Source organism: Cetorhinus maximus, chromosome 8, assembly GCF_964194155.1.
Source record: "Cetorhinus maximus chromosome 8, sCetMax3.hap1.1, whole genome shotgun sequence".
Taxonomy (NCBI): Eukaryota; Metazoa; Chordata; class Chondrichthyes; order Lamniformes; family Cetorhinidae; genus Cetorhinus; species Cetorhinus maximus.
Window position 1 is genome coordinate 122336080 of NC_135886.1, and position 27615 is coordinate 122363694.

Here is a 27615-nt window from a genome sequence, read left to right on the forward strand (position 1 = left end):
CCCAGTCTCTACAGCCCTGTGGTAAAGAATTTCACAGATTCACTACCCTCAGAAGAAATTCCTCCTCATTTCAGTTTTAAATGGGCGACCCCTTACTCAAGATTATATCCTCTGGTCCTGGACTCTCCCACAAGGCAAAACAACCTCTCAACATCCACCCTGTCAAGTCCCCTTAGAATCTTATATTTCAATAAGGTCACCTCTCATTCTTCTAAACTCCAATGAGTACAGGCCCAACCTACTCAACCTCTCCTCAGAAAATTCCTCCATACCCAGGATCAACCTAATGAACCTTCTCTGGACTGCCTCCAATGCCAGTATATCTTCCCTTAAATAAGGGGACCAAAACTGTTCACAGTATTCCAGGTGTGGTCGAGCTAGTGCCTTGTAGAGTATTAGCAAGACTTCCCTATTTTTATACTCCACTCCCTTTGAAATAAAGGTCAACATTTCATTTGCCTTCCCTATTACCTGAACTTGTATGCTAGCTTTTTGGGATTCATGCACGAGGACTCCCAAATCCCTCTGCGCTGTAGCTTTCTGCAGTCTTTCTCCATTTAAATAATATTCAGCTCCTCTATTCTTCCTGCCAGAATGCATAACCTCATCTTCCCACATTATATTCCATCTCCCACTCACAGCCTGTAGATGGTCATCCTCACCACTTGCCTTCCCACCTTTGTTATTTTTGTTATCTGCAAACTTGGCAATAGTACATTCACTTACCTCATCTAAAATCAAAAATGCTTAGATAATGCTATACAATATCTTGATTTGGTTTCAGATAGCTCCTGTTGAACTACCAAGATGATGCATTGCATCATTATCATATTTAAATCACCACCTACATTTGATTGCTTGGTTTGAAAGACCTGGAAGATGCCCAGCTTTCAAATTTTAATCAACATGCCACTTTGTTTTAAGCTGTTGACAAGAGTGCATTGCCTAGCTAGTACTTCTTTCCTCTGCCTCCTGACCAGACCAATTATAAACGTAACCTGCAGTTATCCAGACAGGAACTCAGGTAGGATGCTGTTCAAAAAGCGCATTACATCTTTACGATCCACCTGGAACTTCCAAACAGTGCAAGTTACATAACACACGTTTCCAACAACAGTCACTACATTTCAAAGAGTATTCACACTGGAATGAATTTCCTCCAATCATAGCTGCAACAAGATATTTATACTTCAGGCCAAGACAAGATGCGAAGAGGGGAAGCAAGTTTTGCGTTTGTGACAATTTTACCTTCAACACCAACAATTGGAAGAAGGACTTCTCATGCTGTAAGATGACAGCTGAGTGGGCAATACGGATACTCCAAGAAATCCACCCTTCAACCTCAGACACAAATATTTGATATCATTGCATTGGAAAATATGGAAGAGAACTCCAAACAGAATGGATTTGGGAGTTATTCATGAAGGGAGACACAGAAATGCCACTGGTAATAAATGAAAAAGGAGATCTAAAAACAGAGGCACACACATGAAGAGACTAACTCAATCTGTATTCAACCACAATATTAAAATAATAAAAATGCTTCCAGAGTTCAGTCACCTTCTATAGCTTGGTTTCTGCTAAACACTTTGGAATTATTACATAGAATTGATGCATTCTAGTTAATTCTAAAATTTAACAATTGATGGATTTTAATGTAAACACATATGCTTGGAAAATAGGCAATACCAGGCATTAACCATATTCAACAGGACCATTATGAGACAGGGAGGTCAGTAGGTATTACTATAGGAAGGATATGAACACATTGAAGAGAATGTAGAAGAGGTTTACAAGAATGGTTCCAGGGATGAGACACTTCAGTTATGAGGAAAGATTGGAGAAGTTGGGACTGTTTTCCTTGAAGAGGAGGAGGGGGCAGACATGATAGAAGTTCTCAAAATCAAGAGGGGTCTGGACAGAGTAGATAGGGAGAAACCGTTCCTGCTCGTAAATGGATCGAGAACCAGAGGGCACAGTTTTTAAAGTGTTTTGCAAAAGAAGCAAATGCGAGGTGAGAAAAAGCTTTTTCACAGCGAGTAGTTAGGGTTTAGAATGCACTGCCTGGAAGTGTGGTGGAGGCAGGTTCAATTGAGGCATTCACGAGGACACTGGATGATTATTTAAATAGAAAAAACGTGTAGGGTTATAGGGAAAAGGTAGGAGATTGGCACTAAGTTAAAATGCTCAGAGAACTGGTGCAGGCAAGACGGGTGTATGGCCACCGTAACAATTTGGTGATTCAAACCAGAGGCTCTGGGTTCAAGTCCCACTCCAGGAGTTATTGGCCTCAGGAGTGCTGCTCTTGGTGTAGCACTCCCCTACCCCCCACCCCATTGTTTCTGAACTGCAGGAGACATGTTCTCTAGCTACTTAGTTCACAGATACCCTGCCCCTCCAAATGCCCCAAAGTCCAGTGGAGCTCTTCTCTACAGATTCCCTCTCCTTTCCCAAACTGACCTTCCAGTACGGAGGGACATTCCCCTTTCAATTCCCACACTCACGTCATTGAGGCATGCCCCCTGCCCAGCAAATCCCACAATACTCCCCTTCATCCTTCCCCCAATTCACCAAAGCATTTCACTCCCTTTAATGCTCCTTATCACATACACCGACTGCAGTTCATAGATGTCAATGCTTTGTTTTTGCACTGCAGGAAGACAATCCTGATTTATCACAAGGCCAGGAATTCCCAAATTCAGTACAATAATGTTAGAGAACAAAGCAACAGCATCAGGGACAAGCTGCAGCCGGACTGAATGTCAGCAAACAGAACTTAGTAAATAATTTAGCCCCATGTCCCAAGGGGAAGTAAACCCACTTGCTGTAGCTCAAGCTGGTGTGGAGATTTGCCTGGGTGTTTAACTGTGCACGCTTGCAAAAATCTCTTACACTTGGCTACTGTTAAAGGAATGAGGGCGGATTTGATAAATTCTAATTGAAGTTAATATGTTCAGACGCTAGAAGAGCTAATACTGCACTGAAGTGGCCTGAAATTCAATCTGGAGTTAAGCTCTGAGACAGACTGGAGTTCATCAAATTTCACTTATAGGTGACATATTCCAACTGCTACCTGCCTTAGTGACAGATTATAGTTGAGTCCTTGAAAGCCCCACTAAGAACTGGCCAACTTAACTGCTAAATGGATAATAAATGGATATCAGGCTGTTGAAATGTCTGTACACAATAGCCATGAGTATATAAATTCAGTCACCTCTCAACTCAATGATCAAAGACTAATTGGTATAGGATTCCCAGAGATGTTAGGTTTTATCTTTTATAATTGAATTGCTTTCCCCACATTTGAAGGTGCACTTTAACAGGTTAACCATTGCACTGGGACAGGTCAGGCATCCCTTCAACAATAAATATCCCACTAAATGTTTTGTTTGCTGCAACCAAGATGATTAAAAGCAATGAATTATTTTTTAAAAATCACTCATGCTTTTAGGTACATCTCTACTGAGATTGCAGCCAGTAAAAACATGTAACAAGAAAACAGAGCATGACACACGCCTTGAATGTGAAAATGGAATAAAAACAGAAGATATTGGAAATATACAGTAATTCCTCCAGCATCTGAAAACAAAGGCTACTGCTTTGGCTAGAAACATTCAGTTTAGACAAAAGAGCCTCTGCTCAAAATGTTAATCTATCTTGTCTATCAGGTTTCCCACTTAGTTCTGGCATTCAGTACCTGGCAGTTTTTTTAAAATTAATGTCAAGTTGGTTATAAATTCCACTCAACAGGCACTCCTGCTAAACTTCTGACCTTTTTTCCTGATGTGTTCACCTGTCAAATTCCCTCCTCAACTCATCTCCAACTTTCACCTCCCTCCCAATTAGGAACATACAAATTAGGAGCAGTAGTCCATTTGGCCCTTAGAGCCTGCTCTGCCATTCAATAAGGCCTTGGCTAGCCTGGTTGTGGCCTCAATTCTACTTTACTGTCTGCAGCTGCACACCACTAGCACCCCACCCCACCCACTTGTATTAATACATATAGCTTCCCAAGGCTGTCACTTTCAGCTCCGAAAAGTGCCCAGATTACCCCCCAGAAGGGAAAGCTCTCTCAAAAATTTGAGCAACAGGTGAAGCTAGCTGTTTCACGCTACTATGCGGTAGCAACACGAGTGGTATTTGCCACTAATAGGATGCTGCTGTCAAGCCAAGAGACGTTCTGCCTATCACACAGATGATTAATGTGGCATATGAACTTCTGTGCCAGTGAGATGCTAGGCATATAGGCCAAACGCCCCAAAGATTGGTGGATTGTATCAAACAACATGTCCCTTCCAGTTTGGAAAGGGCAAACGTACAGGCTACACCCAACCAACCCATGCTTGCAAAACTCAAAACAGTGTCCAACATTAGATATGATTCTACAATTGGACAACATTAGCTAAATAATCCTCAATGTGCTAAGAATTACACTGACAACCAATTGAAGATTGTCAGTTGGGCTCGCAGTGTGATACATGCGTGTACTGGAAGCAACATATTAATACACAGGACCTTGTTCTTTGCAGATAGAAAGAACATGTACTCACATTGTGCTCATTTCAGCTAAACAAATAAGTGAAAACCATTGGCTGGTTAATTCCCCAGGGCAATGTCTTGACTAGAGTCAAGCTGCCTGGCTCAAGTTTCAAAATGATTGGCAGTTAAATGTCAGTCATCATCAACTGGTGTATTCTACATGGCAACACCTCAGGAGTCCACTTGCCAAGAAAAGCACTCTTTTCACATACAGTATAATTTTGTTGTTTCTCCTGACATTTTCTTGCAAATTGTCCTGATGAATGCAAGACAAAAAGCTTCGACGAAAAAGCCTCTTTTTTCAGCAATACTCAAAGTTCTGTGCTACCAAATGACTAATATCATTTTTCAAATAAGGAGACGAAAACAGTGCAGAGTATTCAAGAGGTGGTCTTATCAAAGCCCTATATAGCTGCAGTAAAACTTCCCTACTTTTATATTCCATTCCCCTTGCAATAAATGCCAACATTCCAATTGCCTTCCCAATCACTTGCTGTACCTGCATACTAACATATATACATACATACAAACTAACACAGTTACCCCACTGCTTACAGTTTCCCACCAAATCCTGGAGCAGGCACACTTGCTGTACTGCTGAAATGCTGGGGAAGTGACTGTCAAGGTTTGTACCTGAAAGTGTTACGCCACTCATCTTTCCTGCCCTTATTAGGCCATTAAACCTCTTTCAGCACTGTATTTAGCGGAGAGGGATCATATTTCTGCCGCTCACCACTTTTGGTACCATCAGCCAACCTGCTTCATGAGATTGGCTGGTTTCTTCCTCCTCTCTGCAAGAAGCGAGACTTCTCTTTTGGCCCTTACGCCTTTACCATCAGCTGCGAAGGAGTCAGAGAATGAAGTGGATGAGGGCAGGGTGCAGCCTTCCCATTGGCGGTGTTCAGGGCAAGGGGTTACAGTCTCAGGATACGGGGTAGGCCATTTAGGACTGAAACTTCTTCACTCAGGGTGGTGAAGCTGTGGAGGCCAAGTCACTGAATATATTTAAAGGAGGAAATAGATAAACTCTAAAGGCTTCAAAGGGTATGGGGAGAGAGTGAGAGGATGGCATTGAGATAGAGGATCAGCCATGATCATATTGAATGGTACAGTTGGTTTGAAGGGCCGAATGACCTACACCTGCTTCTGTTTTCTAGGTTTTTATGTTTCTTAATTATCTATAATCTTGTTTAATATTCTAATGCAAGTAGTCAAACCCTGCCTGTAATAAAATTTCCTGTACATTTATAAATATAGAGAGAGAGAGAGAGAGAGAGAGAGACACAGGAGGGAAGTTGTTATAAACCTTTATAAATCACTGGTTAGCCTTGTAGATGGACAAGAGCCCATGGTAGAGCGACAGTGGAATGGCCAACAACAATAATGGCTGAAGTAGTCAAGCAGGGATAATGCAGTGTGGTCATAATCATAAAGGGTGCAATTGCCAACTTTCACCAGAATGGCATCAGTACTTTGGTTGGGTTGAGAAACCACACTGGAGAAATGGAATGGTGGGCACAGAGTTTGTTAACAATGATGCATCTTATAAAAGGAAGGGAAAATGTTTCCACTAGTAGGTAGGTTGATGAAAGCATTGTCTGCAAGTGGCAGGAGAACAGTCTTACTTCACTTGCACAAAAGCAAACACAGGACAAGAAAATCACCACCTATGACAATGTAATTGACTTAGAAAACATTCTGCTTGCAAAAGATTTCTAGTGCCAGCCCAAAATAAATCAAGTGTTTTCAAAGCCAAAATGGCAGTGTAAAATCAGAGAGTTTTGGATTGGGTTTACACTATGCATCCAACCACTGAATTATAATTTTACTGATTTGCAAAGATTTAATAAATGAAGCAAAGTAATTCCTGGCAAATACCAATTTTGAACAGTTTATTTGATAATGGAGTTAAAATCTAATTATTTTTAAACACCAAAATTAAAATCCTTTATTACATTGGCATTATAGAGTCCAGTCCCTTTTAAAGTTGCTTATTTCAAATCATCTGATAATTCAATTTTCAAATCTCACTTTATTCAATTCAAATGATCATTCAAATTTTAAGCACAAAAATGACTTTACATTATCAGTAGGTCATCATCACTTAAAGGGGGACTACAATATTACATTCCTATTTTGACTACTGCTAGGTCCTGTTCAAGGGCCTAATCACCATTCTGTTGTCTGCACAGCTCTTGGCTTGACCCAACATACCCAAAGAGAATTGTCTCACTACTGGTTATAATTCCAATAACTAAAACTCAGATCACTGCAGCTGTTTAAAAGGTGGCTGTATCACCAACTGGCAGTACAAGGCATGGTCAACGCCAGGCTGCCAATCTCCCAATTTTTGTAAAAACAAAAAACTACTGCGGATGCTGGAAATCCAAAACAAAAACAGAATTACCTGGAAAAACTCAGCAGGTCTGGCAGCATCGGTGGAGAAGAAAAGAGTCGACGTTTCGAGTCTTCATGACCCTTCAACAGAACTAAGTAAAAATAGGAGAGGGGTGAAATATAAGCTGGTTTAAGGTTGGGGGGGGGGGGGGGGGGGGGGGGGGGAGTTTGGGGGTGGGGGGGTTGGTTGTAGGGACAAGCAGTGATAGGAGCAGATAATCAAAAGATGTCACAGATAAAGGAACAAAGAGGTGTTGAAGGTGGTGATATTATCTAAGAGAATGTGCTAATTAAGAATGGATGGCAGGACACAAGGTACAGCTCTAGTGGGGGTGGGGTGGAAAGACTGACAGGGCATTACAGGTATAGATTTAAAAATAATGGAAATAGGTGGGAAAAGAAAAATCTATATAAATTATTGGAAAAAACAAAAGAGAGGGGGAAGAAACGGAAAGGGGGTGGGGATAGAGGAGGGAGTTCAAGATCTAAAGTTGTTGAATTCAATATTCAGTCCGGAAGGCTGTAAAGTGCCTAGTCGGAAGATGAGGTGCTGTTCCTCCAGTTTGCGTTGGGCTTCACTGGAACAATGCAGCAAGCCAAGGACAGACATGCGGGCAAGAGAGCAGGGTGGAGTGTTAAAATGGCAAGCGACAGGGAGGTTTGGGTCTTTCTTGCGGACAGACCACAGGTGTTCTGCAAAGCGGTCGCTCCCAATTTTTGTGTTCATTGTAATAAAAAGGACCCAAACAGAAGTTGTTCTATTTTTAATTGTTTTTATTTTATGAAGAGGCCTTGGGCTACATTCCTTTCTGCAAAGCACCCAATTTTGTGGGTATGCAGCAGAGAATGATGGAAAACTCATGTGTCAAAGCCTGTCCTCAACTCCTGCCAGGATATCTGCTGAGTGCTATTTAATAAACTAGTATCAGTAACAGCAACCATGAAACTACCAGATTGTTGTAAAAACCCAACTGGTTCACTGATGTCCTTTAGGGACTGAAACCTGCTGTCCTTATCCAGTCTGCTCTATATGTGGTTCCAGACTCAACATGATTGACACTTAGTTGTCCTCAAATGGCCCAGCAAGTCACTCAGTTGTACCAATTCACTGTGAAGACAGTGGTTCAAGGTGGTGGCTCACTTCCATCTTCTCAAGGGCAATTAGGGATGTGCAGTCAGTGTTGGATATTCAGTGCCCATATCCAGCAAAATAATTAAAAACGTACTCCCACACCAGTGCACACGAATTATAAAATCGGAGGAGTGGTGTGGTCTCCGTCCTGACTAGATTTCCCTCCCATCTGCCCAGGTTACCATGATTACTATATTGAAGGTGGCAACAAACTCTATGAAACGATCTGAAGTACTGCCATGAAGAAAGAGGGTCTTACAGAACCAACTTCTATTCTGGCCCCAGTCTTTGCCAAAGCCTACAAGGCTGCAGCACTTGCCATCTTTGGGGATCACCCCTTTAACTCCAATTCCCATTGTAGTGCTTCCAGTGCTTGTCTTGGGGCCAAGAGCAGGCTCAGGTTTGGTGGCAGAAAACCTGCTGGTAGCCAACCATGTTACCAAAAAAATGGGTCAGTTTTGGGGCATAGTCTGGGACAAGTAGAAGCCCCACTCCACTGCACTTTAAAAGGAAAGTCCATCCACTATGTTGGAGTGATCAGTGTCCATATCATAATGTCATACTATAAATTGGTCTTACTCACAGGGAGCAGAACAAATCTCTGTCCATGGATAGGTCTAGCCAAGTGTGATGTTTCGGCATTTTTTGGACCATTTTACCACAGAAAGGATTTTTTTAAAAAGACTTAAAATTTGTATTTTGGACCAGTGTATTCGAGCCAGTTAAAAATGGATCTGAAGCAATAAATAATTAAGAAGCTAATGAGCTCAATTTTATGGTTAACCTTACAAACTGTAAATGAAAAGCAATTTGCAAGGTTCTTTCAGTAGTTGACAAACATCTCTCACCCACTTTGTTGGGCAGTCTAAGATACATGGCATGGTGTCTGGCAGGACATCCTTTTCTGGCTGTGAGTAGCAAGGGGAAAAATACAAGAGATAGGCATAGACAGAGGGGATTTGGAAATAGAAATTTGAACCAGCAAGGCCAAGTAAAAGGATACATTAAGGGGAGTAACAAATTACTTTTGACACTGGAAAGCCTAGCATTTTCATTATTCTTCTATTACATCAATTATTACACTAATTGAACCAAGCGAACCTGGTAACTATTTCTTTTTACATTTGACTTACTGTGGAATAAAGCAGTTTAACGATTTATATTATGTCAAGTCTCACCAAGTGCTTGGTTCACAAATGGTGTCATTTGACTGAGATAAGCTACCAATCACACATCCACACAACTAAAACCACCCATTGCCACCTCCATAACATTATCCGATTCCATCCGTCTCAGCTCAATTGCTGCTGAAACCCTCATCCTCTAGACTTGACCATTACAACATAGTCCTAGCCAGCCTAGGCGGTTGTCTTCCACCTTCTATAAGTAGGAGGTCACCCAACACCTAGCCTGTCTCCTAACTTGCAAAGTCCCATTTATGCAATGCCTTTAATGTAAAAAAAGTCCCAAGGTGCTTCACAGGAGTGTTATGAAACAAATTATGACAGAGTCACATAAGGAGATATTGGGTCAGATAACTGAAAAGGTCAAAGAGGTAAGTTTCTTAGAGGAAAGCAAGATAGAGACGCAGAGAGGTATAGGGAGGGAATTCTTGGGGCCTAGGCAACTGGAGGCATAGCTACCAACGATGGAGCGATAATGATTGAGTAGGCACACGAGGCCAGAATTAGAGGAATGCAGATATCTCCATGAGGCAGCGGGGGGTGTGGTTTGAGGAAAGATTATAGAGAGGGGCAGGGCAAGGTCTTGTAGGGATTAGAAAACAAGGATGAGAACTTTAAAAGCAAAATGTTGCTTGACCAGGAGCCAATGTGTCAGCAAGCTCAGGGGCAACAGGGAAAATGAGACCTGCTGCAAATTAAGGCACAGGCAAGAGAGTTTTGGATGACCTCAAATTTATGGAAGGTAGAATGTGGGAGATTAGCCAGGAGTGCACTAGAAGAGCCAAGAGTAACAAAGACATGAATGAGGGTTTCTGCAGCAGATGAAACAGGGGGAAAAGTCAAGCAATGTTACAGGAGCCGGAAAAAGGTAGTCTTAGAGGTGGCATGAATTAGGTCAGAAGCTCATCTCAGGATCAAATGTGACACCAAGGCTGCAAACAGACCGGTTTAATCTGACTGTTGCTACACTGACTCCCAGTTTTGCAATGCCTCATTTTAAAAATTCACATCCTTCAATCCCTCTATGGCCTTGCTCCTCTACCTCCAACCCCCTCCAGCCTTTAGCTAGTGTTCCCTCTGAACTGTGCGGGTGCATAGCCACACAGCAGTCGAGAATATACAAGCTGCGCACAAGCAGCATTCCTTATTAGCTGCGCAGCTATCTTACAGGGATCATGCAGTGCACCAAACTGGCCACAAACAGGAAAGGGAAACTAGAGAGAACATGCCCACAACCCTCTGAAATATCTGTGCTCATTTAATTCTGGCTGCAGCATATTGGATTTTTAAAATCGCTCTACCATTGGTGGCTATGCCTTCAGTTGCCAAGGCCCTCAGCTCTGAAATTCCCTACCTAAGCCTCTCCAATCCTTCCCTCTTTTAATACACTCTTTAAAAAAATCTTTGACCCTCATTTGCCCTAATATCTTGTTTGGTTCAATGTCAAATTGTCTGATAGCACTCCTAAAAAGTGCCTTGGGATGTTTTACTGTATTAAAAGGTGCTATGTAAATACAAGTTGGTAAATGTCTGCCTTCAGAACGATTGACAAAATTGTTCTGCAAAAAAGACAAATATCTGGTTTAGGTCACATGCGAGTGCTAGCATTATTGCCCCAGGTATGCCACCACTCAAGTAAATATAGAAGGCATGATGAGCAAACTTTTATAAAGCATGCAAACAGCTTACTAAAGTAAAAAGTAAACATGCATGAATTACATTGTAGTCACCTCAACAACAGTTCTGATGCTAACTAACCAGAGTAATTCTACTTTTTTTAAAAAAAGACTGGCTCATACATAAAAAGGAAATATCACAATAATTACCTTGTTAGTTGTATGTTACTCTCTAGAAAAGTACTGGCTAGATGTACCATCTGTTTATTAGCCAGCATAAAGAGAATTGTTACTTAAAGTCCATCAGTACAGTTGTCTCAAATTGATGTGCTATTAGTCAAATGCCAAGTTCTATTTGTTGTAAAGCACCAGGAACTTAGTGCGCCAATAAAACATGCATCTTGGTTTGCTTTCAGATTATTCAGGATGTGCCTGTGGTACTCCTGTTTAATGATAACTCCGATATTGTGTACAACCCAGCACTTATAGCTTCCACAGGATTAGTTATCTGCTGCTGTTTATTCTTAATTGACGACATTAGTCAGAGGTCTGGCTTGAGGTAAGAAAGGAAGTTCTTCCAGATGTGCTGTGTTTCAGATGGGAAATTCTTACTGTTTTTTTTTAAATACTAGTGTGCTTCCTGTAACACTGCTTGTATGTAATGAGGCCAACTGCATGCTTGTTCTGGTGCCATCTGTCACGTTTTATAATGATTAAAAAAGGCACCAATCACTCAAGAGATTGGGTAAATACTTTGTGGGTTCAATTATTAGGACTAGACATATAGGAGCAGTTATACAAAGGCCAAAAGCTTGAAGATGCCAGCAGAGCTGTGTGTCCTGCTCAAAATGAAAAGTGAAGCTAAAACTAGTTCACATGACACACTTCCCTCCTAGTGATGTCATGCTCCTACCCCTTAAAAGGCATATTACAACATTTTGGCCTGTGCCTTAAAGCTGCTGCTGTAAATAAACAAATACAGAATTGTAAGCGATTGCCCTGTGACTTTACATTTACAAGCAATTGCACTTGCCAAAACAGGGCAATGGTGGGCTCTTGACTCAAAAAGAAGGAAAATATAGCTTTGCATCACAAACAAAGTGTGACAATTTGAAGTGCAATGGAACTATGTCAGATGCAAGTCTATACAAGGATGTATTAAAAACACTTGCCTCAGGGACTACTTTCCAACAACAGTCAGAAGGCCCCAAGAGATAAATATTGTGCAGGGCACATTCAGAACAAAACTTAACAGATTAACTGGAAATGACCCCACCCATTTTATTTATATCCTGCTACATAGACAGCAGGCAAAATAAATGCAAATATCTTCATTCTTGGCTGTACATTTTGCCACAAGAATAGTTCAAAAGTTCATGTTCCAATTAGTTTTGAATTTTTTTTTTGGAAAAGCAAACTCATTAATAACTTTGTAGCCTGACATGCTTCCAGACTTCACACCAAATGAATCATGGAATCACACTGAAGCATCCTCCACACATCGGAGAGCAACTGAGATTTTTGAGTAAAGACATTAATGCCTATTGCCTAAAGGTATGAAAGACAATTTTATAGATTAGTTCAATCATGTTATAAAATGTGTAACTTATATTGTTAATGTGCCATGCCTGAAAATGAAGACCACAGTCATTAAAAAACCTAGCTTCTGGAGGGGAAGAAACAGGTCATTTTCATCATATTCAAAATGATGCATTGGAAATTTTGACCTGATTTGCATTATCACATCAATGCTTGCAAATAACTTGAAACAGGCTCGGCAAATATGCTTTTGTTCTCATGGATTTTTAAAACATGTTTCACTGGTGCTCACATACCCTCCTCTTCCACATACGAGCAGAGCTTTGACAGTCAGCTGTCAGTCATTTCATCTTTTTTTTTTAAAAAAAATAAAAAAAGATTGCTCCACAGTCCTGGCAAACCCTCATTAGGGGACTGGACCCAACATTACAAACTGTATATCCACTAAATAAATATGGCACTGAAGATAATTTCATGTTCATATAACTTGTGCAGCTATATTTTAAAAAGTTATAATCTCATAGTTCTGTTCTTCAGTAAGACTTGATTAGAAATAGCATTTTGAATGTTGGACACCGCACTTTAATGGGCAGTTTATGAATTAAGAGCAACTAAAATTACAAGCCACTTCTCTCATACAGGCAAAAATTTGTTTCCAAATTTTTCCATTGCTTTGCCCCTCCCTATAATCTCCTCCAGCCTCCAACACTTCAAGATATCTGCCACCCTCTAATTCAGGCATCCTGAGTATCCCAGATTTTCATCACTCCACTATTGCTAGACATGCCATCCACAGCCTAGGCCTTCAGCTTTGGAATTCCCTCCCTAAACCACTTATCCCTCTCCTTCGCTTTCCTCCTTTAAGACGCTCCTTAAAACCTACCTCTTTGACCAAAGTTTTGATCAAATGACCTAATACCTCTATGTGGCTCAGTGTCTTTGTTTTATAATGCTTCTGCAAATCACCTTGGATTGTTTTACTATGTTAAAAGTGCTTTATGAATACAAGTTATTGGTGTTGTTGGAGGGCCTTCATCTTAAAGACCGACAGTCTGAAGGCCAGACCAGGTACGGGTAACAGATTTCATTCTCCAAAAAGATATCAATGAGCCTGTTGGGTTTTGATGACGATTTGACAGCTTCGTGGACACTTTTACTGGCACCAGATTTCTTTAGCTTGAATGAAAACACTCAAAACGCCAAGATGGAATTTTAACTCACGTACTCGAGTCACACAGGCCTCTGGACTACTCACAATAACAATGGTAATGCTACTATACTCATTAATATTTTAATAGAAAACTAATTACAAGACGTTGATGTAAAAAAAGTCAGACTAAACAAATCATGTAGTTAATATTTTTTCTAAGTTATGTCAAACAAACACCAAGATTATGCAATAGAGCAGGTCTTGTATTCCCCATTTGATAGATTGCTCATAACTGCATGGGGGAGAAATTAATTAGTGTAACATTGATGTTTCTTTCATCTCTAGTACCAAATGGTAAATGCAAGTGTGGTGCACATGCATGTTGTGAACTGGACACATCCAGTTAATTTAACAGCACTCACACTAGACATTTCTGCTATCCAGTTTCTCCTTCATCCTATACATGACTTACATTGATCACCATTAACTGCAGTGGAGTTCCCAGTTTTTATCTGGCCATTTCATCATATTAATAGATTCTTGTGTAGTCTAGGATCTTAGCTCAATCTTTTGACCTTAGTATGGTCTTAAATCCCTGGTTTTTTTTTTTATTCAGGAGTGCATTATTTAATTATTTCAAACAAAAAAAGTTTTACATTTGCTTCTTTATTTAGGATCTGACATAAAATATTATTTACAGTTGTTTCTTCTAAAATCAGCCAAAGAGTCAAACTTTGAGTGGGGACTATTGCCCATTTATAAGCAGTAGAAGTAAGGGCCAAGTAAAATACATTTCTTGGATCCTTTTCATATCTACAACACTGTATATGAGAATGATATTTATACCACATTACAAAATTTTTTTTTTGAAGGAGGCAAGGGAGGGAGGCCACAAGTTAATATCTTTGTACAGACACATAATGGAACTATTCTCATTCATATATACTTCATTACTTCTTCAAACTATCTATGGTAGTCATCTGCAGAAAAACTTGCACTAAGCACACTGCATAAATCCATAACTGCAGTGCGATATGTTGAAGCCTACAAAGTCAGAAAGAACAGAATAATTTAAGAAATAGGAGTAGGACATGAGTCTCCTCCACCATTCAAAATCATGGCTGAACTTCTACTTCAACTTCATTTCCCCTACCATATTCTCAAATACTTTAATTCACATACTCGTGGGGCTCAGTCTTAAATATACTCATTGAATGAATGTCCACAGCCCTGGAAGATGAAGAATTTCAAAGATTTGCAACCCAAGAGAGAGTGAAGAAACTTCTCCTCAACTGTGTTAAATGGCAAATTCTTTATCCCTAGATGGGCAGAATTTTACAGCCCTGTCATGACAGGGGTGGGGCCATAAAATGCAGCAAACCGCTCAAAAATCCATTGACTTGAGCGGGACCGTAAAATCCCACCGGCATAAAATTCTGCCCCATCAGTCCCAAGTTCAAGAATCTCCAGCAGGGGAAAACAGCCTCTCAGTCTCTACTCTGTCAAGCCCTCTGAGGATTTTATATGTTTAAATGAGATCACACCTTATTTTTCTAAACTCCAAAGAATGTAGGCCCATTTTATTCAAATCTCTCATAGCACAGCCCTCTCAACCTAGGAAGCAATCTAGTGAACCTTCATTGTATCCCCTTGCACTAAGTATATTCTTAGGCTAGGGGACAAAAATTGTGCACAAGACTCCAGGTGTGGCCTCACCAAAGCCTATAAAAGATTTCAGCAAGACTGCCCTACTCCCTTCAATAAAGACCAACATAGCATTTGCCTTTTTAATTGATGCTGAACCTGCATGTTATTTTTCTGCGATATGTGTACAAAGCCACTCAAACCCCTCAATATCAATACTTCATAACCTCACATCTTTTAAAAAATTATGTTTTTCTATTCTTCCTACCAAAGGAAATAATGTCACACTTCCCCACATTAAACTTCATCTACCACCTTCTTGTCTAATCACTTAGCTTACATCCCTTTACAGCCTCTCTCTCACAGCTTACTTTTCCACCTAGCTTTTCATTGATATAAAACTTGGATATATCAAAATGAAAGCAAAATAGTGCAGATGCTGGAAACCTGAAATAAGAACAAAGTGCTGGAAAAACTCAGCAGGTCTGGCAGCTTCTGTGGAGAGAGAGAGAGAGAGAGAAACACAGAGAGAAACAGATTTGGGCCTGTACTCATGAGAGGTGACCTTATTGAAACATATAAGATTCTCAGCGGGCTTGACAGGGTAGATGCTGAGAGGTTGTTTCACCTTGTGAGAGAGTCTAGGACCAGAGGGCATAATCTTAGAGTAAGGGGTTACCCATTTTAGACCGAGATGAGGAGGAATTTCTTCTGAGGGTCATGAATCTGTGGAATTCTTTGCCACAGAGGGCTGTAGAGGCTGGATCGTTAAGTATATTCAAGGCTGAGATGGACAGCTTTTTAATCAGTAAGGGAATCAAGGGTTATGGGGAAAAGGCAGGAAGTGGAGTTGAGGATTATCAGATCAGCCACGATCTCATTGAATGGCAGAGCAGATTCGATGGGCCAAATGGCCTACTTCTGCTCCTACATCTTTTGGACTTATGAGCATTGAGTCAAACATAACTCTTCTTTGCAACTGGATATATTAAACTTGATCTCCTAACCAAAGTCACTGACATAGATGGTAAATAGCAAAGGCTAAAACATTTTTCTTGCCACACTCCACTTGTTACACCCTGTCACCCTGAAAATGACCTGTTAACCAATCCATGTTAATATATTATCCCCAATGCTTTGATCCCAAATCTTGTGTAACAATCTCCTGTGTGCGACCTTATCAAATGTCTTCTGAAAATCCAAATATACCACATGCACTGGTGCCTTCTTACCATCCAGCCAGTTTGACCCTCAAAGTCTCTCAAATTGGTCAAACACCATTTCCCAATCTGAAAACCGTGTTGTCTCTGCCTAATCACATTATGATTCTCCAAGTGCCCTGTCACCACATCCTTAACAATAGATTCTAGCATTTCCCTATCAGGCTACCTGGCCTATAGACCCCCATTTTCTCTCTTCTACCTTTTATATGACCAGTGGTCTGTGCTGAGTTACATTACCCTAGTTGCCACACCACTGTAGGCTTGGCTGTTGATCTCAATGTTGCTGAATTAGAAGATGAAAAGGGGCAGGGAGGGCGACAGGGGAAAAAATGGCTTGGGTTTCCATTCTCAATTGCTATGGAGATCCTCTGCTGTAAAGTGTGTATGTGTGAAAATTAGACAAGGTCAGGATTCAGCTTGGCTGTAATGAACCTTGGGGCGAACAACCCAACACTTGAGATATCCAAGCAGGTAAAAATGTTAATTTAATTTACTCCAGTAGGGGTCACTGCTTACAGAAAAATTAGGAGCAGGGAATTCAATTATACCCATCAGAAGTACAAGATAGAAAAGCTGGTTCCTCTAACATTACAGGTGGTCTTCCTTTCAGTGTTGTCACATTGCTGTAATAGCTATACCTAGTTCACAACATATATGCCCAAGAGGCATCATATAACATGAACAAAACATCGATATTTCTTGTGCCTGGCTGATTGTTCAGGCCAAGGCACAAGCTGGGGATCCTATTTGACCACAAACTGAGCTTTGAATTCCACTTTCTAGCCACTATAAGGACTACGTATTTTTCCACCTTAGTGAAAAAACCTGTCAACACCCTTCCTGCCAATTAAACCATCATCAACCTTTGTCATCTCCAGACTCAATTATTCCCATTAAAACAAAAAGAAACCCAAAATAAACAGAAATGTTAGAAACACTCAACATGTCAGGCAGCACCTGTGGAGGGACAAGTTGGATTAACATTTTCAGACAAATTACCTTTGGGCCTAATAGTCATCAAACTGAAATATTAATTTTCTCTTTCCAAAAATGCTGCCTGATCTCCTCGTTATCATTCCTGCCATCCCCCCTCCCCCCCCCCCCCCCCCCCCCAATTGTTCTAATACCCTCCTTACCAGTCTCTGAATTCCACCAGTAAAAATCTGCACCTCATCCAAAAACCTGCCACTTGCATTTTACCTCATGTTAAATCTCACACCCCTATCATGTGTGTCCTCGCTGAATTTCACCAACATCTTTCTCAATGTCCCTCACCCCAACCTATTGAGAATGCTGTTCATCCAACTCCAACCACCTCTGCAACTTTCTCTTCCTCCACTACACCTACAGTTGTCTTCACCCTGCACGCTGGGATGTTCTTTCCAAACGCTTTTTACCTTGCTCGCTCTCATTTTCTTCAGAAGACTCCTAAACCCCACCACATTCAGTTTTCCTACTGTCACTAGAATTTTTCCCCTTCACTGCTTCACGTTAGGTTATTTTTTTCAGCTCTACGAAGCACTTACGAACTTTTCATTATATCAAAGACGTTGTCAAAGTGCAAATAGGTATTACTAGGCCAAAAACAATAATAGCTGGAAAAACTCAGCAGGTCTGACAGCATCTGTGGAGAGGAATACAGTTAATGTTTCGAGTCCGTATGACTCCATCAGAACTAGGCCAGTTCTTCTTTCCTTAAAAGCAACAAATATGCAGCAGTAACAACTCAGAATAAGTTGGACACTTTTGTTAGCCTATAATTCATATACAATTTGTATTAAATTAGAGCATTTGGTTTGGGTTTAAGAATTTCACAGATCACAATATGGTACCAGTTCTAGCTTATTAATCAATACTGGAAAAAAGATATTCCAGAATTGACTAAATTAATTTCCATACTCATGCTGAGGGAGTGCTACACTGTTGGAGATGCAGTCTTTAAGGTGAAACGTTAAACCAAAGGCTCCATCTGCCCTCTCAGGTGCTGTAAATGATCATGTTACTATTCTGAAGAGCAGGGAATTCTCACCAACATCTATCCCTCAGCCAACATCAATCCCTCAGCCAACATCACTAGAGCGATTACTTGGTTATCATGTTTGTGGGATCTTAATATATGCAAATTGGCTACCACATTTCCCAATTACTAGAATGAGGAGAATCTAGGAAGTGTCAATGAACAAAGATTCAGGGATCCAAATACAGAAATCACAAAGCTAGTGGACATGTAAAAAAGTAAAATGGCTGATGAAGTGTCAGCCTTTATCTCAGGAGGACTGAAGTACAGAAGGGGTTAAAGTTTGTTACAGCTGTAGAGATCCCTGCACCTTAGGAGAATTATATTAGCATTGGGATGGATACAGACTTAGCATTAGATCTTAAGACATAGGAAGAGTAGAAGGTAATGGCAAACCATTGCAGTATCTTGCCATGCATAACCACAGACCAACAGAGAGGGAGAGCAACATTCAAGAAATTCCTCCTCATCTGTCTTAAACAGGAGGCCCTTATCTTTCAAATGTGTCCCCTAATTTTAAATTCCCAACGAAAGGAAACATCCCCTCAGCATCAAGTCCATCAAGCCCCTCAGATTCTCATGTGTTTCAATAAGATCACCTCCCACTCTTCTAAACTACAATAAGTATAGGCCTAACCTGCTCAAACTTAGGGGTCAGCCTAATGAACCTTTTCTAAACTGCTTCCAATGTAAGTATATCCTTCCTTGAAAAGACCAAAACTGTACAGTTCTCCAGGTGCAGTCTCACCAATGCCCCTGTACAATTGTAGCCCCTGTGCAGTTGTAGCAAGACTTCCCTATATTTATACTCCACCCCCCTTGCAATAAAGACCTACATTCCATTTGCCTTCCCAATTACGTGTTGTACCTGCATGCAGACTTTGATTCACGTACGAGGACACCCAGATCTCCCTGTACCACAGCATTACACTGTCTCTCTCCATTCAAATATTCTGCTTTTCTATTCTTCCTGCCAAAGTGAAGAACCTCATACTTTCCAACATTATACACCATCTGCCAAATTTTTGCCCACTCACTTAACCTATTTATCTCTCTTTGCATCTTCTTTACAACTTGCTTTCCTGCCTATCTTGGTAATAACCTATAGATGATACCAAGACTGAAATCAAGGAGAGTCATACAGACTCAGATCGTTAACTCTGTCTTTTTCTCCACAGATGCTGTCAGGCCTGCTGAGTTTTTCCAGCAATTTTTGTTTTTGTTTCTGACACCAAGGCCGAAAGGGTTAAGTTACAAGCTCATATTGTATAAATCGGGTTTATTCATTCACGTGTGCTCTGACTGAAGGGCAGGCAATGAGCCAAGGACCTGCCTTCGGCAGGAGTTTCTTTTGCAGTTACTTTCAGTGGCGGTTTGCCATTACCTTCCACTGTCAGGGGTAGGGTGAGGAAGCAGGTCCCAAGTCTACGTCAGCTGGAACAGGAATCAAACCTTGAGCTGCTGATGTACTGAAACACATGCTCACCATCTAGCCAACTGAGCTAAACCCCATCCCAACCCAGAGATTTTTTTCACTCCCTTGAAAATAGAAGATTATGGAATGATCCATTTGGACTTAAGATAATGAAAAAGAGTTGACAGAGAAACTATTTCCACTGATGGGAGAATCCACAATAAGGGGGAAATAACTTAAAACTAGAGCTATGTTATTATAATGAGATGTCAAGGAGCACTTCTTCACACAAAAGGTAGTGCAAACTTGAAACTCCTGATCCCAAAAGAAAGCTGTTGAGATGAGGTTAAATAAAAAAAACTTCCAAAACAGAGATCAACAGACTTTGTTAAACAAAAGGTATTACGAGTTACAGGACCAAGGTGGGTCCATAGAGTTAAGATATGGATCAGCTGTGATTTAAATGGATGGCTGAACCAACTCAAGCATTGAATGACCTGCTCCTGTTCCTATGTTCATTAGCTGTTAAAAAAAAATCAGGGTATCCTGAGGTCATGAAGGATGCTATACAAATACAAGTTCAATCAATCAGTCAAGGTGTTCAAGAGGGAATTAGACTGTTATTTGGAAAAGGAACAATGTGCAGGGTTACAGAGAGAAGGCAAGAGAATGGCACTAGGTGAAATGCTCATCCAGAGAATCAGTGGGCGACATGATGGGCCGAAAGGCTATAACAATTCCGAGATTCTGAGACTCAGACGTCTTTATATCAATGGACATTGACAATTTTATTCCATGCTAATAGATCTGTCGTCTACAGTAACTGAAACCCATTCAAGATCAGCTCCAATGTGACCTGACTACTACTCTATCTTATTTTAAATGTAGCTGATACGCATTTCACTCCCACTCACCCTCCCCCTAAAAACTTCATTTGGCAAACGAGTTGATTTTAATAGGCGCTTCTGTAGGATAGGGATAACTTATTTAATTCACACATAGACACAACACTCGCGTCGTCTCCGTAGGTGAAGTAGACAATTTACCTGTAACATGGTAACAACGTGACATGGGTTCAATAGGTAAATTAAGGTTTTGGTGGCAAATTTGAAGCCAACTTCAATACCAAAGGTGAGGCACAGGGCGACTAAGAGCAGGTTCTTGCCCAGGCTATCCTGCTTAGCATGGCACACTTTCCCCAGCTCTTGCTGCTTAATCTTGCGATACGCCACGGCCATCTCCAGCAAGGAGATGGTCACGAAGATGATACTCTCCACCCATCGCTGGCGGAGAGGCAGAAACGCTGCGCACTCGGGTCCCCCGTTACCGGCGAATTTGGGGTCCACGCCTCCGTACGCCCAGTCCAGCAGCAGGCAGACGTTGTACCGATACATATTCCTCTTCTCGTCTTGGTCAGAGCAAGCAGGAGACAGGGCAAAGACTAAAACATTCGTTTCTTGCCGGAACATGAACTTTGCAAGAGGCCTTTCTGCTCTAAGGTCCACAGAACGGAACAAGCGGGAATCAGCCAGCGGTGGCTTCCAGGTCCCTGATGGTGCAGAGTTTCAAGCGGTCAATTCTTTTCCCCCCCCACCCCCCCAAATAAAAAATGCGCCCTCTTCTCTATTTAATATAAATCATCCCTACCAATTACTGACGCTCACTAGATGCTTTGTGACAAAGTTACCAGAGCAATTTCCTTGCACAGAAACGATAGCGGTTAAAATAGTCTAAAATAGGATTGGTTGAGGCTGCCTCGAATCCCACCCACTTTAGACATTGACAGATTTCGCTCAGCCAGTCACATTTAAAGAGGCAATGCCTTTCATTTCGGAATGTGTCAGCTCCGACCACCGAGCGCCTAAACAATAGAAGGGAGAGAAATGCGTTTTATTTGGAGGAAAGTGCTCACTCTGTATAGTAACTTTCTTCTGAGGGGGTTTTTTTTTTCCCGGGTCCGCAATAGACATGAAAGGAGCATCAGGGGAGCCTTTCATTCGTTCATTTCGTCAAATGTGCTCATTTCCTTTCGGGCCAAATATAACTGAACGAGTCACTTCACCAGAACCTGGATGTGTTTCTATTTGCTCACCAACTAGCACATCCCCCTACCACCATCCCAACCAATCTTTCATTATTTTATGTTCTGTTCTATTCCAGACAGGCAATTATGCATGATATCGTTCAAGTCTATTTGGGTGGAATAATCAGTTTAGTCGACTTAGTTTTTAACGAGTTCGATTAAGGCGAATCATTAATCATTTAGCTCATTGATGTGTATCTGGGAGGAGGGGGTTGAATTCCACCCTTTAACATTCTGCAGAAACAAACGGATTGTTAAAAGCTGCAATGAGTTTGTGGGGGGAAAAAATGTGTACATAGGGAGCAGACGGTCGGGATTAAAAATTTGCTGTATTTTCATAGGAAGTGTTTTTTTTCCCCCAAATATCTGTTTATTGTTATTTAGGATGTGTGTGGTCCCCATTTGCCACACGCCACAATGAGACGATTCAGCTTACAATGGGCAACAATCCAACAGAAAATCTTGGAAGTACATGGCCAGACCCACCCCTGCCCCCGAAACATTCAACAGGTCAGTCAGTCAGCGTCTATGGAGAGAGTAATTGTTTCAGGGTCAGCTCCTTGGCCAGAATTGAAAAAAAACCAGAAACATCTAAAGGGAGTGAACAAAGGGAGTGGAGGAGAGACGCACACAAAAGGAGGAAATCGAATTTCTTACTAAGTGCTCAAAAGAAAAACAAATACAATGGCTGGAGTAACATTTAAATTGAAAGAAGCAAAAAAAGAAAAAAAATTGCATTTAGATTTGCCTTTCACCACCTCAGTACTTACCAAAGCAATGAACAATGAAATGATGTGCTTTTGCAATGTAATTATGCAATAGCTAATTTCCAGAGAACTCCCACAGACAGCAATAAAATACCAGATCATCTGTTATTTAGGTGTTGAATGGATATAAATCCCTTCTCCTGCTTAGGCAGTTCCTTGGGATTGAGGATGACTTGCTTCCACTCCAGGTTGATGGGTTCTGAGACGGTTGATAAATCCAATGTGTAATCTGCAGACTGTGCCACGTGGTGCCTTGAAAGGTCGGGTAGATGGGTTGTTTGGAAGTTTGTGGGCTCTCTCTGGCACCTCAACTTCACCTTACAAAGTCTCTTGATGTGTTCGGTGCCTTCCCAAACAAACCTTCTCCATTTGGTCGGTCACAAGCCAGGGACTCCCATGAGTCAGTGGGGATGTTTGACCTCTTTAGGGATGCTTTGAAGACATCCCTACAGCGTTTCCGCTGTCCTCCTAGGACACCACCAAGTTGTGTGTAGAACAAAAACAGAAAATGCTGGAAGAACTCAGCAGGCCTAACAGCATCTGTGGAGAGAAAACAGAATTAACGTTTCAAGTCTGTATGATGCTTCTTCAGAAGTTCGAACCCAGGTCCCCGGAGTGTCAATCCTGGGTTTCCAGATTACTGGCCTGGTGACAATACCACGATGCCACTGCCTCCCCTAATCATGGTATCATGGGATCTTTTACATCCAACTGAGAGGTATGACTGAGCTTCGATTAAACCTTTCATCCAAAAAAATGGGGCTTGCAACACTGCTGCACTCCTTTGGTACTGTACTGAAATGTCAGCCTAGATTGTGTTCTCAAATATCTGGGCAGGGGCTTCAATTCACTTGCTGACTCAGGGGTAAGATTGCTACCAACTGAGCCATAGCTGCCACTGTGAAAGTGGCAGTTGCCATGTGAGTAGCTGCGACTATGAGGAATAATGTAGGTGTGAAATGCAAATCCAACAGCATAAGAAGAAAAAAAGCAGGCCCATACTAAGTATAAAGACTGCCCCACTAGAACGTCTCCAGCCCAGACCTAACTTGTCTTTAATGCTCCAGAAACAACAATACCATGGCAAAGCGAGATCCTCAGCTGTGGACAGTGGAAGACAGTTCAGAAGTTCTGCTTGGGAAAGTGGCATCATTAGAGCAGCCGTGAAGGACAAGAAGAAACTGGGAGAAAGGAATGAAGTCGTAGGATCATTAAGGCACACAAAGAAGTCATTCAACCCTTCGACCATGCCAGCTCTCTGTAGAGCAATCTAGTCAGTCCAATTCCCCTATTCTATCCCTATAGCCCTGCAAGTTTATTTCTCTCAAGAGCCCAACCAATTTCCTTTACTGATCACCTTCACTTCCACTACCCTCACTGACAACAAGCTTCAGGTCATGACCAATTTCTGCGTAAAACAATCTTCCTCACATTCCTCCTGCGTTCCTTGTCCAAAATCGTATAGCTTATACCACAGGCTAATGGGATCAGCTTTTCTTTATCTACCTTATCTAAACCTGGCATAATCTTGTACATCTCTATCAAATCTCCCCTTAATCTCCTTTGCTCCAAGGAGAACAACTCCAGCTTCTCCAAGGTAAAAGCAAAATACTGCGGATGCTGGAAATCTAGAACAAAAACAAAAATACCTGGAAAAACTCAGCAGGTCTGATAGCATCTGCGGAGAGGACCAGCTTCTCCAACCTAATTTTGTCGTTAAAATCCCTCATCCCTGGAACCATTTTGGTAAATCTCCACTGCACCATCTCAGGAACCCTCACATCCTTCCAAAAGTTTGGTGACCAGAACTGGACATAGTATTCTAGTTGTGACCTACCAAGAGCTTTATAAAGGTTCGGCATAACTTTCCTGCTTTTGTACTCAATACCACTATTTATAAAGCCCAAGATCTCATATGCTTTGCTAATTACTCTACCAGTAAGCCCTGCCACCTCTAACAGTCTGTGCATGCGAACCCCAAGGTCCTTCTGTCCCTAGATGTTCATTAGAACTGTTAGAACCATTAAACTTGTATTGCCTCTCCTGATCTCTTCTGCCAAATTGCATCTCCTCATACTTTTCTGTATTAAATTCCATCTGCCACTTGTCTGCCCATTCTGCTATGTCATATTACAGTTGATTTGTGTAATTCTCACTGTTCGCCATATCTCCAAGTTTGGTATCCTCAGCAAATTTTGAAATTTTACTCTATATTTCAATTTCCAAGTCATTTATATATTTCAAAGAAGCAGTGGTGCTAGCACTGGCCCTTGGGGAGCATCACTATCCAGCATCCTCCAGACTGAATGACAACCATTTACCACAACTCACTGTTTTCTGCCCTCAGTCCATTTTTCTTATCCAAGCTGACACTGACCCTTCCATTCTATGTGCCTCAATTTTTGTTAATCAGCCTTTTGTTAAATCTGTTAAATACTTTCTTAAACTTTAACTTTGTTAAATACTTTCTTAAAATCCAGATGTGCATCTTCTATTGCATTACCTTCATCAATGTCCTCTGTTACTTCATCAAAACATTCAATTAAATTAGTCAATTATGATCTGCCTCGTACAAGTGGAATCTTTACAACAATTGCATTTATAAACTGCTTATATATGTTTACATATTTAGAGTGAAAAAAATCTAATGTGTTTAAAAAAAGGATGTTGAGCCAAATAAAGAGATATTAGAAGGACTGACCAAAAGCTAGGTCAAATTTTATGAAGGTCATCAAATAGAAGGAGTATGTGAAGAGGCAGAGAGGTTTAGGAGGGAATTTCAATGTAACAGACCTAGGCAGTTAAAGGCAATGCCACTGATTGTAGGAGAAAGAAGTGACAAATGTACATACAGACAAAGTCAAAGGGCCAAAGAGTTTTTATTTGGGAGGGTTGGTGTGGAAGGATGGAGGAAGTTACAGATATGTGGATGGGCAAAGCCATAAAGGATTTAAACATCAGGAAGAGAATTTTATATTTGAGGTGCTGGGAGTTGAGTAAGGGCAGAGGTGATCGGTGAGTGGGATGATGCAGGATTGGATAAAGCGGTAGAATTTTGGATATGAAAAGTTTACGGAGTCTGGGGAAGTGAGCTGACGAGGATGATATTGGACTAGTCAAGTCTGAAGGTAAGAAAGTTATCAATGGGGATTAGTAGCAGATGGACCTAGGTAGAGGTAACAAAAGCTAATGTTACGCAGGTGGAAATTGATGGAATGGGAAGAGGTACATTCCAGGTCATTTGGTAATTTACAGGATTGTAACATGTGTTAAGCCAGTCCCTGGAGATAGAGAAAGAGATACCCACTGAAAGAAGAGAAAAATCAGAGATTGGCCACTGAAAGCCAAGAGATGGGTGGAAATTTGAAACATACTTCAATTCTCCAAATAAGGTTGGGAGCATGAAGCAAATTCAATACAGTCATCAGTGTAAGGGAGAAAGAGTTTACGGCAGGGACTAAGTAGGACCTGTGCATTTAACATATCCTACAAAAAATCAGGAATAGCTGGGGCCCGTGTGGGTGACTTAGCAACAATTTTTATCTGGAGGCCTATAGTCACTGAAAAAAACCCCTTCATCAGAAAAGATAAACATAGATAAATTCAGTAAATCTAGGAGAAAGTATGAATTTCGACCCTTTTCTATAATAGTATTCAATTGTATAAATAGTGTCATTTTCATTTTTTAAAGAAAATGTGTTTCAAAACACCGCCATAGTTTATCATAAGATTTGCACAAAATTACACATTCGTACAGTGAAGTAGTATATTTTAGATTTCTTTGGGAACAGAACAGTGTTCTGGTGGTCAGCAAGATTTGACAATGGTCAATGGGATTTAGCTAAGTCAATGGGAAACAAAGCCTGGCAAAGATATTTTTGTTTACTCATTCATTGAATGTGGGCGTTGCTGGTTGGGCCAGCCTTTATTGCCATTCCTAACTGCCCTTAAGAAGGTGGTGGTGAGTTGCCTTCTTGAACCGCTGCAGCCCATGTGGTGTAGGTACACACACAGTGCTGTTAGGGAGGGAGTTCCAGAATTTTGACCCAGCGACAGTGAAGGAACAGTGATATGTTTCCAAGTCAGGATGGTGAGTCACTTGGAGGGGAACTTCAAGATGGTGGTGTTCCCGTCTATCTGCTGCCCTTGACCTTCTAGATGGTAGTGGTCATGTGTTTGGAAGGTGCTGTATAAGCAGCCTTGGTGAATTCCCACAGTGCACCTTGTGGATGGTACACACTGCTGCTATTGTGAGTCAGTGCTGGAGGGAGTTAATGTTTGTGGATGTGGTGCCAATCAAGTGGGCTGCTTTGTCCTGGACTGTGTCCAGCTTCTTGAATGTTGTGGTTGCTGCACTCATCCAGGCAAGTGGGGAGTATTCCATCACACTCCTGACTTGTGCCTTGTAGGTGGTGGATACACTTTGGGGAGTCAGGAGATGAGTTACTCATCGCAGGATTCCTAGTCTGTGACCTGCTCAGTATTTATATGGCTAGTCCAGTTCAGTTTCTGGTCAATGGTAACCCTTAGGATTTTGATAATGGGGATTCATTGATGGTAATGCCATTGAATGTCAAGGGGCGATGGTTAGATTCTTGTTGGAGATGGTCATTGCCTGACGCTTGTGTGGCGCAAATGTTACTTGCCACCTGTCAGCCAAGCATGGATATTGTCCAGGCCTTGCTGCATTTGGACATGGACTGCTTCAGCATCTGAGGAGACACGAATGGTGCTGAACATTGTGCGTACATCCCTACTTCTGACCTTATGATGGAAGGAAGGTCATTGATGAAGCAGCTGAAAATGATTGGGCCGAGGACATTACCCTGAGGAACTCCTGCAGTGATGTCCTGGAACTGAGATGAATGACTTCCAACAACCACAATCATCTTCTTTTGTGCCACTTGATA

General features: G+C 41.3%; 1 protein-coding gene across 2 annotated transcripts in view; it reads right to left on the minus strand.

Annotated features, from left to right (window-relative positions):
* tmem164 (transmembrane protein 164) overlaps nucleotides 1–21557 on the minus strand; it is a 137237-nt gene extending 115680 nt beyond the window's left edge. Inside the window, exon 1 of one of the 2 annotated variants that reach the window (XM_078547521.1) lies at nucleotides 21503–21557. Coding sequence is in view for 1 of the 2 variants with exons in the window: in XM_078547519.1 (XP_078403645.1) it covers nucleotides 20902–21324 (423 nt within the window). In the remaining variant the exon portion in view is untranslated. Of the gene's footprint in view, nucleotides 1–20901; nucleotides 21476–21502 lie in introns of those variants that run through there. The other variant, XM_078547519.1, reaches the window with a different exon arrangement.
* Nucleotides 21558–27615: the final 6058 nt, after the last annotated feature.